Here is a 17,255-nt window from a genome sequence, read left to right on the forward strand (position 1 = left end):
GCTGAGGCCGGGCTAGCGTGAGCCGAAGTCCCGGCTTAGCGTGCGCTGAGGCCGGGCTAGCGTGAGGGGAAGTCCCGGCTTAGCGTGCGCTGAGGCCGGGATAGAGTGAGCTGAGGCGGGCTGGACTCCGCTTCGTCCACGGTGAAAGCCGATCCGACGATCCACAGCTCAAAGTTGTTGTATTTCCTCAGCAACCAGCACGGATCAGCTCCAGTCATGATGAAGCGGATATCGTCCTCTTTTGGAAGACCAAACAAAGTAGTTTCGCTTTCACAACGAAACACACAGCGTCTTCAGGACATGGCGGCAGCGGCAACAACAATACTACAGCGAGAATAAAAGTTACGCCTTCTTTCTTTGCGTGAACATTTGGGCGGCGTTATGCAAATCTTCCCACATAGTGAGGTAGATATGTGGGGGCGTGTTCGAACGAGCCGTTTTAGGTAGGTGTGGCTGACTCTTAACTTTGATAAAGAATATCTCTTTGAGACTTTAGTCTTTACAACTTTACAGATCTTCTTTATGCACCAAGAGCTTGTAACACTCCAAAGAGAAAGGAAAAAATGAAATCGCATCTTATGACCCCTTTAAGGCTAAAAGTACCTCATATTTTAATAGCTTAATATCAATGGAAAAAAAAAGTGCTTGCAGGATTCCTAAAGAAAGCAAAATAATTTTCAAACAATAAAATAAATACAGATATTGAATATTCTCAGAACCTTTTAACTTGGATTTCACAGGTTTTTCAGTTTGTATTTATGTTCTGTTTGAAATCACAGAGACCGCGCGACACGAGCACCGCCCCAACTGTACAAAACACCCCCGCCACGAGAGTTAACTCCACCGTCCGCCGCGTCCCGCACGAAGCCCCTGTCACACGGGACACGACACTGCAAGCAGAGGAACCGCTGTGCAGCCTAGGTGGCGCCTGCGATGCGCTTACGGGGCGGACGTGACGCCACACAACAGCTTTGTACACCCAGGCAGGAGCTGGAACAATTCTTTCATCCTCCAAGGCTAACGTTAGTGGCGTGCCCTTGTGCTATTATTTCCTGTCACTGTTTAAGTTCAGAGATAAGACTGCTATCTAGCGGTCGGGATATAAACTCAAAACGAAACAACTGCCATGAATCTTGTATGATTTTTTTTTTTTAAATATCGATATTGCGTTTTTGAGAATATTTTGAGAATCGATACAGTATCGCCAAACTAAATATCGCGATACTCGCGTGTATCGATATTTTCTTACACCCCTACTATGCGTGCCGGGCTCGTGTAAAGATGCCTGTATTGTTTTGGAGGGCTTGAGTGTTTCGCATTCTGATCAGGACTGAATGATCTTGTTGATACACAGAGGCCAGCACCATTAGCAGAGGCACAGCACACTTTAAATAAGAGAAAGGCTTTTTTAAACATTAATCTGTGCACTGATTTAGCTTCAGCCCATTGGGAAGAGCAGCGAATGTTTATAATATTAAAGGGGTCATATGATGCTGCTAAAAAGAACATTATTTTGTGTATTTGGTGTAATGAAATGTGTTTATGCGGTTTAAAGTTAAAAAAACACATTATTTTCCACATACTGTACATTATTGTTTCTCCTCTATGTGGCTAACTCTTAACTTTTATAAAGAATATCTCTTTGGATTTGAGACTTTAGTCTTTGCAACTTTACAGATCTTCTTTATGCACCAAGAGCTTGTAACACTCTAAAGAGAAAGGAAAAAATGAAATCGCATCATATGACCCCTTTAAGTCGTGAACATACTCTTGCCTTGGCTATTTGGTTCTTGTTCAGAAACATGAGAACATCCACGCTCTTATACTTGCAACACCACTGGTTTTCTTTACGCCTGCAAATATGCAAAACATGCTGCTATGATCTCAGGTCTTGTTCTCTTCACAGTCAGAGCCCTGGGTGTTGTCAGCAGGAACTGGTGAGCGGGTGCTATTCAGGGTCAACACTAGCACGAACAGACAACTGCAGAGACAAACCTCTCGCCCTACATAAAATTCTAATAACAAGGTCACCAACAATCCCAGTAAGCTCCTGATTACCTCCTTACCGCAGGAAGACTATGACATGCAAGATCCCCCTGAAGCTTCGTATATGGATCACAAAACAGAAGCCTTAGCTTTGCGTATAGCACACATGCGTTGAAACGTTGAGCTGTGGTGATAACATGGGAAATGGTTTGCAAACAAAATAAATCCCATTCACATTTTTTTTTCATTTCTTTATTACCATTCTTGTCCTATTCCAATTTCAGACCTCAAAACCGTTGTTAAAGCTTATATCCTCAAAAATGGCCATTAGTGTAGCACAAAATCAGTCCAGTCCAATGGTTGGTAGAAAATGTCCATTTTTAAAATTGCTCTAGACTAACTCAAGTTTTCATTGGTAAAGTGGGTGAGGATCCTCCAACATCTCTGAGGCATATTTTGGGCTGTGATGGGTTTTTAACTTTGCTAGGGCTTTGTAATTTTTAGTTGATTCTTATTAAAATGAAGTGAGATATATTGTACTTTTTTTTTTGTTGGTGTTTTTTATTTTTTCTGAAATCTGTTTTTTACTTGTTTCTTGCCACAAATATAGATGTTGTAGGTGGCATTGCAATTATAAACAAACATTAATTAGTAGTTTTCACTCTACAGTCTTCTCAAAGTAAGTGTCAAAAGGCCAAAAAAACTAAAAAGATGACTGTGCCGTTCCCCTTTAAAGTCATATTTCTGATTCAATGCTAAACTACTTGAGTGTTTTCTGAGGCTTATTTCATTAATTAGTGTAATATTTAACAGAATTTCGCACCTCAGGTTTGCATTTGAACGTCTATTCTATCAGAAGATGTTCATGTTAAGCCTTGAGCTTACAACTAGCTCTCTTTCTCTTGATTTAATGATCATTTTATGAATTAAAGCACTAGAGCTCTCTTGTCTTACTGTGTTACTGGATTACATGCGTTTCGATTACAGCAGAACAGGTTTAACCACATTTGTGGATGAACTATAGTAACCTACACCTCTCTCGAGCTGAGTGTGTATTACTCAGAAATGATGTTAGGTTGTCTCTGCGCAGAATTTAATTTTGTGGGAGGTTTTTCAGCCTACGGCATTATTACCGTTTGCAAAGTTGATTTACCAGAGGCGTTTGCTCACAAAGCATGTCTTTGTTTGAATACCCGATTTTATCGATATTTACTTGCGTGTTTGGGCGAATGATGATTAACACTTTGTGAGTTAGCGAGGAGGTGTTTACCTGTGATGCATGGAGCTGGTGGCAGGGTTTACTAGAGTTTGTTGACTGCGAGTAACCCCCGCCACATGGCTCACAGCAATGTTATTTGACTAACTCTGAAACCACATTGTTTCAAAGGGCGCCTGAAAAGAATGAAACTCCTGTGCGGATTGGCCTCTTTGTTGCTGTCTCCGGGCAGAAGCTTCTCGTTTCATTTCAGAGGAATGTTTTGTTCTTTGCGGCAGACCCCCAAACATCTGGCCCCCAACAATGAGTCTGCCTGTAACGGAGAAGATAAAACAATTAGAAAGGAAGGAATGAGTGAGAACAAAAACAGTGACTTATAAGGTTATGTGGAGAGGACTTGATCTGACAACACGTCATGTTTCCCAGTTTAATTTATTTATAATATTTAAATTGTATATTAAATTTTTTTTTCAATTAAACAGGATTGTCTTGAAAATGTGAAATGTTTAAAATGTGTAAAAGTAAGTTTGGGGGAAAAAAAAAAAACTATTTACAGTCTTTCCAACCTTCAGCCCATCTATTTAAACCCTTCAATGTCTCCCAAAGTGATCATCTGATTTGACGATGCCATAAACTTTGTGAACTTTGAGTAATTCAGATTATTTTCTTTCTGTCTGTCGTAAGATTTACTTTCCAGCCAAACATCTGAGGAAATTCTGCAGAAAGGGCACCGCATTTGAAGCCAAAACCTCAAACCCACAAAAGCCCTCCTTCGCAAAGCTCAAGCTCTCTCAGATATCACGCTATGACCCATTTCTTGTCAGCAGAATGGCACAGGCGTTTTAATTGAATTCTTCCAGTTACACAATCAAATGCTCCTTCTGCAAAGTGAATATTTCTTTGTCTTTTTTTGGTGAGGAACTCTGAGATAATTAACTTCTGAGAAAATGTAGGGCCCTCAAAGAAAAGAGGTGCATGTTTGTGCAGTTTTTGTCTTGAAGATATTAGTGGAAAGTTTTATTTATTTATTTATTTTTTAGGTGTGGCAATAATACTTGTTTAAAACATTAGTGTATTAGTGTAAATGTATGTAGTAAATGCAAACTAATGGGGTGTAGATGTCTTTATAGGCAGTTAACGTACCCAACACATATACAGAGTTGAATGGTAGGAAAAACTGACTGCGTTGTGCTCTAGTTTCACTTATCGCCTCAGACAGGTGCAGTGGCATTGCTGATGAAGGTTACAGACAGACAGGATCATATCTTTTATAACATGAATGCTTGACCTTGTGCACCCATGCACTCAGGCTACGTTTACACAACAACGATGTAATCAAAAACAGTCAAAAAGTTTTTCCCTTGGGTTTTTAATAAGTTTCACGATACATGACAACGTTTTCAAAACGATTCGTGTTAACACACATCCACGAAAACGGCCAAAAACGCTGTATTGCATATGCCAGGCCAGCCCAGTAGTTGGCGCTGTCACCTTGTTAGTAAACAGTACCTGTAGGGAAGTGACGATTATTTGTTGTATATGATGCGTCTCCGCTGTTGGTTGTAATATTGGTGACGTAAAATCCACACTTTGCTGAAGAAGCGTTAGCAAACTCTTAAACCGCAACAACAGTAACGTTACCATGTACTCCACCATTGTTGTATGTTTGTTCGCGCTTGCCTTTAAAATCGACACGTACTGCACGTGTCTATATACCTAACACGTACTACGCACGCACATGACGTCACCGTTTTCAAAGATTCCCGTATTGGGTGTTTACACGGAAACGATAACGATAACAAACAGGCAAAACACATCCCCCCCCGTTTTTGGCTTAAAACGTTGTGTAAACTGCCCCTCAGTGTTTTTATTTTCACTTTGCTAAAAAGGCTATGAAGTGAGATGTAGTGAGAGCGAGTGGGGCCTATCTGTGGCCCCCGGACCCCCTCTCATGCCCACTAATCTGATAACATTAAGACTTTAGACTCCACCACAACCGGCTGTTCTCAGCTGCTCGTAGCTGATTTCCTTATGAGGAAAAAAACTTTCTGCATACTTTTAAAGTATATTATTTGCATAATAAATGCACTGAGTGTGAACTGAGTGTAATGTTTTTAGACGCCGAACTGAATGTTAATTGCAGTTAAATGGAAATGTAGTCTAGCTAAATCTAGCTAAATTTTATATTAAATGCATTTAGATGAACGTTAAAGTGCTTTAAAAAAAAAAAAAAAAAAAACTTGAGTATATCTTTATATGCAATTTCATATACTAATTTCGTCTCTGAAATATAGTTTGTGTTTAATGCTGAATATAAGTCGTGGCTTAATGGTTAGAGAGTCGGACTCGTAACCCAAAGGTTGCGGGTTCGAGTCTCGTACCGGCAGGGATTGTAGGTGGGGGGAGTGAATGTACAGCGCTCTCTCCCACCTTCAATACCACGACTGAGGTGCCCTTGAGCAAGGCACCGAACCCCCAACTGCTCCCCGGGCGCCGCAGCATAAATGGCTGCCCACTGCTCCGGGTGTGTGTTCACGGTGTGTGTGTGTTCACTGCTGTGTGTGTGCACTTTGGATGGGTTAAATGCAGAGCACTAATTCCTAGTATGGGTAACCATACTTGGCCACATGTCACGTCACTTTACTGACAAGCATTTATGATAAACTAAAATATGCTATAATGTCATTTCTTTTGAAACTTATTTCATGCATTTGATTATATTTTGTAAATACACATTTGTAATTAAGTTTCGATTTGGCACACTTAAAATATATTAACTTAATATCGAATGATGCAGTTAAAACTATAATCAATTACTTTACATGTGGTTTAGTATTTTAGTCGACAAAAAAAGAACGAAATATATTTAAACAATGATTTGAAGTACTTTAATAACTTTTAATTTTAACATGGTTACAATGCATTTAAGAAAATACAAGTGTCCATTTCGTTACAAGTACAATTGAAGTGTCTTGGCACAATTTAAGTGCACTTACGTCCCCTTTTTTTCATTAATATTGTATTATCTCCAAGTACAGAAAATATAATAATATAATATTGTGTTTGATTTGTTTATTTAATTTTTTTAGTGTGTGCCCAATATGGGACATTTATATTAATCAATTTTAGATTTTCAATGGTTAAGTTTATGGCAACAATTCCCCTTGTTAACCATGGTAAAATCCCACTGTGTGGTGGTGTTTGTTGATGACGAGTGGCTGCATCAGCGCAGCTGCGTGTTTCTAAGATTAGTCTTGTAACGATCCTGACTGAACCGGCGCCGCATGTTCTGTCCTGGAGTAGCTGGAGTTTGACCGCTAGTAACCTCTCTGTCTCCCTGCCCCCATCAGACGCCTTTGTTTTGCCTGCCAGGTAATTCCTTCACATGAGTCTGATGTCACCGCAGGGAAGTGCCTCGTCAGGCCGAGCCAGACTCCCTTTGTCAAACGGCAGGTGTTGTTTATTTGTCTGGCCTATGAATCCACCTCAATCTTCATTCTCCGCCTTTTTTCTAGTGTCGTTTTTCATCCAAAGTCAATGTTTATCGGCTCGGGGCTTTTGTCGGCAGCGCTGTGCGAACTGATATGCCGGTGTTTGTTTTCCTAAAGAGCCATCGCCTGCGTGCAGAGCAGGAGCATCTCCCAGCCTGTTTTTGGTGTTCCCATGCTCCTCTGTTGACTGGGGGAACAGAGGCATGCTGGGGGAAAACATCAGTCCTGTTTGGTCTCCAAACCTAGTCTCGGGAGACTTGCAAAATTTGACATTGTGTCCTGTAGTGGACATAAATGGACATTAGGGTATGGGGACATAAGGGCTTTGGGTCAGATATACAGAAACCTACAGGAGCTGGAGCTGGTTAGTTCAGGAAGAAGGGAGGTTTAGGTGCTAGTTCACCCATGATGCTACTAGACAGGTTTGTGAAGAACCACGGGAGAAGATGAACTGCTGATACAGTTCAGACAAATTCAACTTGTTTTTCACTGAACACAAGTATGACGCAGATGCAAAACCACACACAAACATGTTTAATTAAAAAAAATATATATATAATAATATTATTATTATTATTATTATTGTCATGAGTAAATAACTTTTACAATTGTTTAATCAAAATTTATTCATTTTAAGTTGTTGTAGTTGTTAAACATCTAATTTGTATTTTGTTTCAACTCTAGTATGACACAGAAATACAATTTGTTTCACAGGTTTATTTACATTTCTATTTTTAGTTTTTACTTTTTAAATTATTTTTAAATCATGCACAGTGCAGACATGCAATAAGCATTTGTTTCATAGTTTACTTGCATAGTCTTTTCTGTAATATTTTCATATTCCATTTTTTTTCTTTACATTTTTAAATCATGCACAATGCAAACATGCAGACTCACTTTTGTTTTTGTTTTTTATTCCTAGTTTTGTTACTTTAGTCTTTTGAAATACAGTTAATGTTTAATGCTGAATGTACGTACAAGCATTTATGAGAAACTAAAATATATTTTAATGTCATTTCTATTGAAATTTTTTATTACGCTTTTTATTATATTTGTAAATGCACATTTGTAATGAAGTTTCAGTTTAGTATACTTAACATATATTAACTTAATATTGAATGGCACCATTAAAATGATAAATTACTTTACCTGTGCTTTAGTATGTTAGGCAACACATCAAAATAAGTGTACTTCTTTAAAGAACGAAAAATATTTAAACAATGATTTAATGTACTTTAAAGTAAAACTTTTAATTGAACATTATTACAAAGTGCATTTTAAAAAAATGCAAGTGTCCATTTTTATTTTATTTTTTTACATGTACAATTGTAACTTCCAGATTTTTCAGCCCTGCTCTTCTAATAATCATTTATTGACTAATCACGTAAATCATTGTGCATCTGCAAAATACCTTATTGTTTGCCGTTACAGTGTAATTAAATTCCATTTATCTGTACATTTTACAGCAGAGCAGGAAGTATCCTGACACTTAGTCAAGGTGAAAAACATTCCCTAAAGAGAATCAGTCAATAAAAAGATAAGTCCATAACAAACCAGAGTTCTCATGGCTGCAAGCCTGGTTTATGTGACTTTAAAGTCAAGTTTTTTCCTTGAGACTTCTCCTGTCATTGATCGATCAAAGAATAAATACTGACAGTCCCACAGCCAGCTGAAAAGAGATCCGTCTTCAGTAAAGCACACAATTAGCACACCTGAATTACAGCTACAGGGATTTATGTCAGCTTTATGTCAGCAGTGAGTAGTGAGTGTGGTTTTCATGCTTTGTATGAGACGACATGCTTATCGTTTGGAAACACGCTGACAGCCTTCTGCATTAAGAGCCCTATAACTGCGAGGCCTGTTGCGCCAACAGGTACAAGAGATAAGACCGAGACGGGAGCAAAAGTCAAACCAATTCACACACACAAATGCAGTTGCTCCTGTTTGGTTTTTGAAGTGAAAGTGACCATTTCGAATGGAAACCGTCATTTCTGCTTTTCCTTTGACCTTTTGTTATTTTCAATTGACTTTTTGCCACTTCTGGTTTTCACTGTTCCTTTTTAAAGGATCGGTTCACCTATAAATGATCTCTATTCATGGATCATACTAAAACGCTAGTTGGATCCAGCATGTAAGAGCATGTGCAAGACGTGTTTTTGTAATGAAAGTTCCCCGTCAGCTGTTTCAGTCTGCGTGGATCACTCTCGCTTTCCTGTCGGACCACCTGTCGACATCCATATGCGCTTCCCTCACTTTCCACAGTACCACCAGCCACCTGTTTCCATTCGTAACTAACTCTCTCACTTTCTTTGTCTTTCTGCTCTGCTCTACAGACACCTGTTTTTTATGCATGTGAAAGAGGATCTGCATCGTGGACATCTGCGGATGTGCTCGGAACAGGCCGAAGAGCTCAGCGCCCTCCTGGCCCAGGCCGAGTTCGGTGACTATAACCAGAACACAGCCAAGTACTGGTACACTGAACTTTGTGCCACAGAGCCCAACCAAGCCACCATCAACAGGTAAACAAACAAAATGTCACTCACTATTATCTCTATGACCTTCAACTTGTTTGTGTGTGTTGTCTGTCTTTTTTTTCTTTTCTTTTTTATTAAAAAAAAAACACATTTAATTGAATGTTTGGGGTTTAATAGAAGTTAAGGTGTATTGACAAATTACAGAAAATAATTACATGCTTGTTCAGGGCTGTTGTTGTTTTATTACAAATATCAGAAATCAAGAAATCAGAAATTGTGTTGGTAGAGTTTATCTTCCTTGTATTGAACCCAGAACCTTCCTTTTTAGAGGCGATAATTTAGGTTATCCATTTCATAAATCGATTAGAGAGAATAAAGTAACTGAGGTTGTCTGATGTGGTGCAGTATTTTTCTATTCGTATAGAATTTGATAAGGAGATTCATAGACTTTATCTGCAATTTTTTTTTATACACTAAAAATGTTGGGGTTGGTCATTTATTTATTTATTTATTTATTTTTCATTTGAAAAGTCTATTATGCTCACCAAGGCTGCATTTATTTGATCAAAATACATTAAAATCAGCAATATAAAAGGAATATTTATTTTAATATATTTTTTTTTTTATACACTAAAAATGTTGGGGTTGGTCATTTATTTATTTATTTATTTATTTTTCATTTGAAAAATATTTGAAAAGTCTATTATGCTCACCAAGGCTGCATTTATTTGATCAAAATACATTAAAATCAGCAATATAAAAGGAATATTTATTTTAATATATTTTTGAATTTATTCCTGTTATGAAAAGCTGAATTTTTAGCATAATTACTCCAGTCTTCAGTGCCACATGATCCATCAAAAGTCATTCTAATATGCTGAAACATTTCTTATTATTGTTATCAGTGTTAAAAACAGTTGTGCTGCTTAATATTATGGAAATGTGAGTTTTTTTTTATTTGATTTTTTTTCAGGATTCTATGATTATAAGAGAATTCTACATTTATTTGAAACAGAAATCTTTGTAAAATTATAAATGTATTTCACTGTCACTTTGGGTCCTTGATGAATAAAAGTATTAATTTCTTGAAAAGAAAAATCCTGACCCCCAACTTTGTTTGCACGTTTAGTGTGCACAAATTTTTGCAACTATATTGCAGGGCTGATATTATTTTTACTGGGTTGTTATGAACACGATAAACTGTTAAAAATAAAAGTGAAACTGAAAAGGAATATAAAAAATAAAAATATAAATGGAACGGAAACTCACAAGTCATGTTAAAATAAAGCTGAAGATCCCACAAACAGACATCCAAGAGAAGTGACTGAGTGTACTTTCTTAATGTTACTTTAGTATATAGGTTGTGATTTTTACCCTCAAATACATTTTTAAACTGATTGTTAGGTATTTAGTTGATTACTTAATAGAGAAAGTCAAGGGAGCTGAGCTGTAATCTGCGCACTCTTGTGAACATCGTATGCAGAGCCGCGTGGCTAAAAACAAAGCACTCCTAATTCTGTTTGACTAATTACACTGCTCCTTTTATAGAGTTCTGTTCAGACTCTTTAGCTTGTTTGGGTTAGATAACAGACGACCTAATCAACTACAATCAAAGAGGATTAATGAGATCTGTCTGTAGTGATTAATTATCATTGTCACCAAATCAAATAAAGACTAATGCGTACAAGAAGAAAATCAAAGGGCCTCATACAGGGGAACACGAAGCCATGGACTTTGTCAGTGACTGACGTGTTATTTTACTGGTTTATGCACAATAAATTGGCAACTTTATTGGTTAATGCCCATGTTAACGTACTTCTAAAATTATCTACCAGGCTGTTTTATATGCTGATACTGGAAAAAGATAATATCAGTTCTTAAGTACTGTTTCCAGTTTAAACAAATCATTAGCCATAATACAAGTAATTGTCATGTTGTTGCGTTACGAGCCATCACGTTATGTTTGGTTGCGTTACGAGCCATCAAATTAGGTTACGTTACGAGCCATCACGTTAGGTTACAAGCCATCACGTTACGTTATGTTACAAGCCATTACATTACGTTACGAACCGTCACGTTATATTACAAGCCATCACGTTACGTAACGAGCCGTTATGTTACAAGCCGTTACGTTACGAGCCGTTACGTTATGTTACAAGCCATCAATTTACGTTACATTACGTTACGAGACGTTACATTACGTCACGAGCCATCCTATTTGTTACCAGCTGTAATAAAAGGGATTATTAGTTTACACTATTGTTGTTTTGTTTTATGTTAAAGGTTTTTCTTATGTTACACACTAAAAGTAAATCTCAAAACATAGATTTTTCTTCCTCTGTCCTACTTTTCACATGATCAGCTGGTGTCATTTTCCTCTCAGACTCAATGTCTCTCTTGTTTTTTCGGCAGTATCATAGCCAAGCACAAGGCTCTGGAGGGTCTGAGCCAGGCGTCGGTGGAGTACCAGGCCCTGCAGCTGGTGTCGTCTCTGGAGCATTATGGGGTGGAGTGGCACTGGGTGCGGGACGCTGAAGGACAGAGGTTGGCTATCGGTGTGGGACCAGACGGCATCGCTATCTGCCGAGAGGACTTCAGCCTGGTTAACAGGTTAGTCACGGCATAAAGTGCTCTTGATGGCATAACCGTCATAAAATAACACCCAGCTCACATCCCATAATCAGTCATGTAACATGAAATCAATTTGTGCCATCGCTGCCTTTCAGTAATGCCTCATATTTTCCTTTCAATGCAGGATATCTTATCCCATAATACAAATTGCCACGCAATCAGGGAAGAGCGTTTACTTGACTGTCACCAAGGAAACCAGCGACAGTGTGGTCCTGCTGTTCAAGTTAATCAGTAATAGAGCAGCCAGTGGTCTGTATCGGGCCATCACAGAAACACATGCCTTTTACAGGTGAGACACCATAAAACCCTTCATTGAGTACAATAATGCATTACATTCTACAGCATAATTTTTTCTTGTTAATGTGCAGCTCTGCCAGGCTTAACCCTACACACCTTGTGCACATGGCTACTGTTACGTGACTCCGTATCTAACATACTTTAGTTTACCTGTCTGGACCACTCACCACATAATGTCCTTTTTTAACATTGTTATCATGTAGAGCAAATAATCTCTCTTTGGCCTGGCTATTGTTAACTGTTCTGTTGTATTTTCTTCATAGAAAGCCTCTGTGTCAGCAGTTTGAATTGCTCTGTTGTGAGGAGTTTTGTGCTTCTGGTTTTTGTACGGTTGTCAGAAAAGTACAGGATTATGTGCTTTTGTTTTGGACTTTCTCTGAGCATAGTTTTCATTGCAAACCAGCTTCGGTCTTTCTTTGTAAACAGCTAGCTGTGAGAATGTCTTGCATCTTTAAACGCATTACAAAGTAACTAAGAACAAGTAAGCTGCACAAGTGGGTCAGTCTTACAAAACCATGCAGAAAAAAAAAGTATGTTGTAACATAATTCTGAAATATTCTAAAATGACATTTTTACAAATTAATCAAATATAAATAAATTCCTTAAAGAAAATCCAATCAGTCAATAAAGTCCCATAAATCAATCAATTTAATAAGTAAAATCTCCTAAATAAAATTTTTAAAAAAACAATGAATGAATGGATTGATTTGATTGACTGACTGACTGACTGACTGACTGATTAATAAAATACAATAAATCAATCCATTCAGTCACTTTTTTTAATTTAGGGGATTTCATTTATTGACTGATTGGATTTTATATGTATTTATTGGTTTATGTGATTTTATTGATTTGATTAATGGACTGACTGATTAATAAAATACAATTGATGAATCAATCAATAAATCACAAATGAATCAATAAATACATAAAATGCAATCAGTCAATAAATAAGAAATCTATAAATAAAATCCCATCAATTAATCAGTTAATAATTCACAAACTTTTTTTTTTGTTTTTTTTTTTTATTCTCGTTTTTAATGATAATTCTCATTGTAATACAGTATGTTTTAATTGGGGGAAAATGTGTGGATTTGTCATGGAAATATCACTGTGCCACAGAACATAATTAAATGCTTCTCATTAAGCAAAATGATTTTTGGTCGCTTTTTTTTTTTTTTTATAAAGACAATTAAAAATTTGGGGTTCGTTCAATCTTAGGAGACGTTGTAGCAACATGTGTTCCCATTGTTCGACTGAGGGCAAATTTACACTGCAAACGTGGCACAGAAGTGCTTCTGAAGTGGCATTTATGCATCGTTACACAGATTGTTTAATGCTGCTCTGAGGAGGCATAAATGCATGTACACATCAATCACAAATATATACTTTGATACTCAGGGCTGAGGTGAGTCTGTGTAAAGACTCCTCTAGACAGACTGGTAATAAAACGGGGTTTAAACCAGGTTTCTTCAGCCCCTGATAAGAGCTTTTATTGCCAAGATGTTGAAGAACAGCTACTGCTGTCTACCCTTGAACTCTAACAAGCGGCAACATCCTTCATTTTCACAACTACAGCACCTTTCCAGTAGCCCATTATCTCTGATGGATAATGGATGGGTTGAGGTGCTGTGTGGCAGACGCCGAGCAGATAATGTGCTAGTGTCGCTCACCGATGGCTCTCGTTTCTGTCTGCAGGTGTGACACGGTAACGAACGCCGTCATGATGCAGTACAGCCGGGATTTCAAGGGTCACCTGGCTTCGCTTTTCCTCAATGAGAACATCAACCTGGGCAAGAAGTATGTATTCGACATCCGGCGGACCTCCAAGGAAGTGTACGACTACGCCAGACGCGCGCTGTACAACGCCGGTATCGTGGACATGATGTCGAGGCCGGGGGAGCGCACTCCGTCGTCCCGCTCGCCGTCCCATGAGCATGAAGGGGCGCTGGACTGCGGGAGCTGCCAGCAGAGCCGGCTGCTGCAGGAGAAGCTGCAGAAGCTGCGGGAGGCGCTGCTGTGCATGCTGTGCTGCGAGGAAGAGATCGATGCTGCGTTCTGCCCCTGCGGTCACATGGTGTGCTGCCAGAACTGTGCTGAACAGCTGCAGGTCAGAGAACGTTCAGGTTTAGGTGCTTTTTACCCAACATTGTGTCAAAAATGTCAGAGTGATAAAGCCATTTTGATATCGTAATGAAGAAAAGTAGCTGTAGTAGTAAAAGTAGTATTACTTCCTAAAAATGTATATTTAAGAAGTCACTTTAACAAATTCAAGTCATGTGGTGCAACCACCTGTCAGAAATGAAACAACATAAAATATCAGATAATTTCACCTTTTTATGACAGGCAAGACTAGTTCAGGTTGCAAAATTTCATGTGATGTGACACAACAAAAGTGTAATAATATTTAGGAATTAATTTGATTTCTTTAAATACATTAAAATAAATGTGTTTTCTTGTAAATTTAGAAACTTTGATTAATGAATAAAATTATTAAGATGTCTGCATTCACATGCAGTGTTTAGTATTGTGTATTATAGTGTTTATTAATATTTTAAATTAGGTTTTGTTTTATATTTTCCAGTTTCCATTTAAATTTGAGGGTTTTTCTTCAATTCTATAGCTCCAATTCCTTTTATTTCCATTTTAATCATTTTAGTATTACAACGTAATTGCCAAGACAACATTTCTAACAATTTTATAAGTTTGTTTTTCTTTTAATACTTATAATTTATTTCAATTTCCGAAACCAGTTTTTAATGGTTTCAGATTAAAAAAAAAAAAAAAGTTCACATGTATTCAAAGTGTTGTTAAACAAAAATACATTAGGTCTTTAAATTTAAACTTTCGTAAATTAAAATGATTTATTTTATTTATTTGAAATTTAGATATGAAATAACTGTAATGCTTAGTTTTGCATAATCCAGTGAATTAAATACTTTATTTTATTATTTTCTCTCATAATTTAGAATTTTATGGAAATAAACCAAAAGATTTATTCATAATAAATGACATCAGTACAAAAATACTTTCACATTAACATCATAAAAATCAGCAAAGTTGTAAATAAATAAAGCTCATTCCAAGAAACAAGTAAACTCTGCATCATATTACAGCTCAGACCTTTTCTTTATCATATTACAAGTCAGGTTTCTTTATCACTCTCACACTTAAATAACATAAAGCTACTAATTGCTGTGCAAATACATCTCCCGCAATATAAGCAGTAAGAAAACTCTTTTCTGTTGACGGCATATGCCACCCAGCCTTAATTGCCACGATCTACCACATGATGACTGTTATGTCATTATTTGCAGGCAGTATAGCAATATTCCTAACATGTTATTGTGGTGAATGCTCACTGATGAAGTCTCTTGTTCTCTCTGTACAGTCATGCCCGGTGTGTCGGTCAGAGGTGGAACACGTCCAGCACGTCTACTTGCCTACATGCACCAGTCTGCTCAACCTGACCATCGGCGGCGGCGACAACAGCCCCGAACCCATCCACCGAGGCATGGCCTCCCACACCTGCACTACCAACGACTACAACACCACGGAGAAGATCTACCAAAACTAAGCGTGCCTGCCGCTCTTCCACAGGACTTTGAGTTCAGTTTACGCGGTGGACGACTAAGAGTACGAGCGCCGCGCTGGTTGGGTTGCTCCTCGTGTGATGTTTTTGAAACCATTGAGGAGCCTTTTTGATGTTTGTGAATGTTTGTCTCTTAAATTAATTGTATCAGTTGATCTGATAAACTTATTTTTGAGTTGTTGTTTTTTTGTACACGCAGCAGCATGCAGAGCATTTGATATTTTTTGCCTCATAACCTGCACAAACCTGTATGCCATGAGGAAATGTGTTTAGGAACTAGCTTTTTCCCTAATTTAATTGAATTTTACGCTTTGCTTTTAATACGCAGCGTCCACTTTATTTCTTTTGCAGTTGAATTGAAGGTTTGTTTTGAGGTTTTCATCGTTTCCATGCCAATGAAGAGGTATTTATGGCGAGGGGCACAAACCCTCACAGCACTTTTGAGCAAAGAGGAAGTCGTCAAACTACTGATCCTCCATTCATATTTAGATTCACAGCTTCCATAACCGACGCTCCAAACCCGACTGGCAAACACTCCTTGAGACCCAGACGTTTATGCTTTCTAAAGCTTTTATTTCACAGTTATGGTCAACCAGTGAATTGCTTTGGATTTAAAGGGTACTGAATGATCTCTCAGTGCAATGCTAACCGTTTTAAGAGATTTTGACCTTTTTATGATGCTTTTGTTTTTGTGGAAGCTGTGGGACGTTTTTTGTAGGAAGGCTAAAAAAAATTATCTAATCGACACTGTCACTTTACCAAGGAGTTTCCTAAGTGTATTGTTCCTAGGGGTTTGCCTTAATGTAGCAGCAACACGGTGTGTTTGGTATGCGTTCTTTCTTTGCACAGACTATTATTGAGAGATGAAGAGGACTATTTTCTTTACTGCTGATATCGAACAGTCACAGCAGGGATATTTTTTCAATTTGTACAAGTAGGATTTGTTTCTGTTTGTTTGAAGCAAAAACTATGCTCTGTAAATATACAAATAACTCTCAAACTTTTATATTTCTTTGAAGGAGAGGTATTAATAAAGCTGCTTTTTTGTAACTAACATTGTGTGCGTACGTGTTTTTGTCAAACAGTGTCCTAGTTTCCTGCTTGTACTAAATTTGCTAGTAATACATTTTCTTGGGTGTATTAGAAACTGCAAGTTAAAAGTTATAAAACACAAGCCGTATAAAAAGCGACCTCTGACCCTCCCAGAGCACAAAACGACTCTGAGGGCAAAAGTCTCGGAGTCATCAGGCATTAGAGTGTGAGTTCAGGTTAGATTGATGGTGAGGACCGGAGTAGATCTGTTGTAAACAGAAGAAAACACTGGAGAGTGTATGTGAGCAGTTTAAACTTAACCTGTGGCTTTCTCTACAATTCATGGACCCAGTGCCCTTGTTTTGAAATTTTAGAGTGCATGGTTAAATTTACATTACATCCACAGAGACTTTTTGTATCTAGATCTACACTCTTAAAAATAAAGGTGCTTCACGATGCCATAGAAGAACCTTTTTGTCTAAATGGTTCCATAAAGAATCTTTAACATCTGAAGCACCTTTCTGTTTCACAAAAGG

The 17,255-nt window shown here is 37.8% G+C and overlaps 1 protein-coding gene across 1 annotated transcript in view; it reads left to right on the top strand.

The window, feature by feature from the left end:
* mylipa (myosin regulatory light chain interacting protein a) overlaps positions 1–16,730 on the top strand; it is a 28,897-nt gene extending 12,167 nt beyond the window's left edge. Inside the window, exons 3-7 of the mRNA XM_016571404.1 lie at positions 9,027–9,212; positions 11,580–11,777; positions 11,923–12,087; positions 13,794–14,205; positions 15,487–16,730. Coding sequence (XP_016426890.1) covers positions 9,027–9,212; positions 11,580–11,777; positions 11,923–12,087; positions 13,794–14,205; positions 15,487–15,672 — 1,147 coding nt within the window. The 3' untranslated portion in view covers positions 15,673–16,730. The remainder of the gene's footprint in view (positions 1–9,026; positions 9,213–11,579; positions 11,778–11,922; positions 12,088–13,793; positions 14,206–15,486) is intronic.
* Positions 16,731–17,255: the final 525 nt, after the last annotated feature.

This window comes from Sinocyclocheilus rhinocerous, unplaced genomic scaffold, assembly GCF_001515625.1.
Source record: "Sinocyclocheilus rhinocerous isolate Xijiao unplaced genomic scaffold, SAMN03320098_v1.1 scaffold21, whole genome shotgun sequence".
Classification (NCBI taxonomy): domain Eukaryota; kingdom Metazoa; phylum Chordata; class Actinopteri; order Cypriniformes; family Cyprinidae; genus Sinocyclocheilus; species Sinocyclocheilus rhinocerous.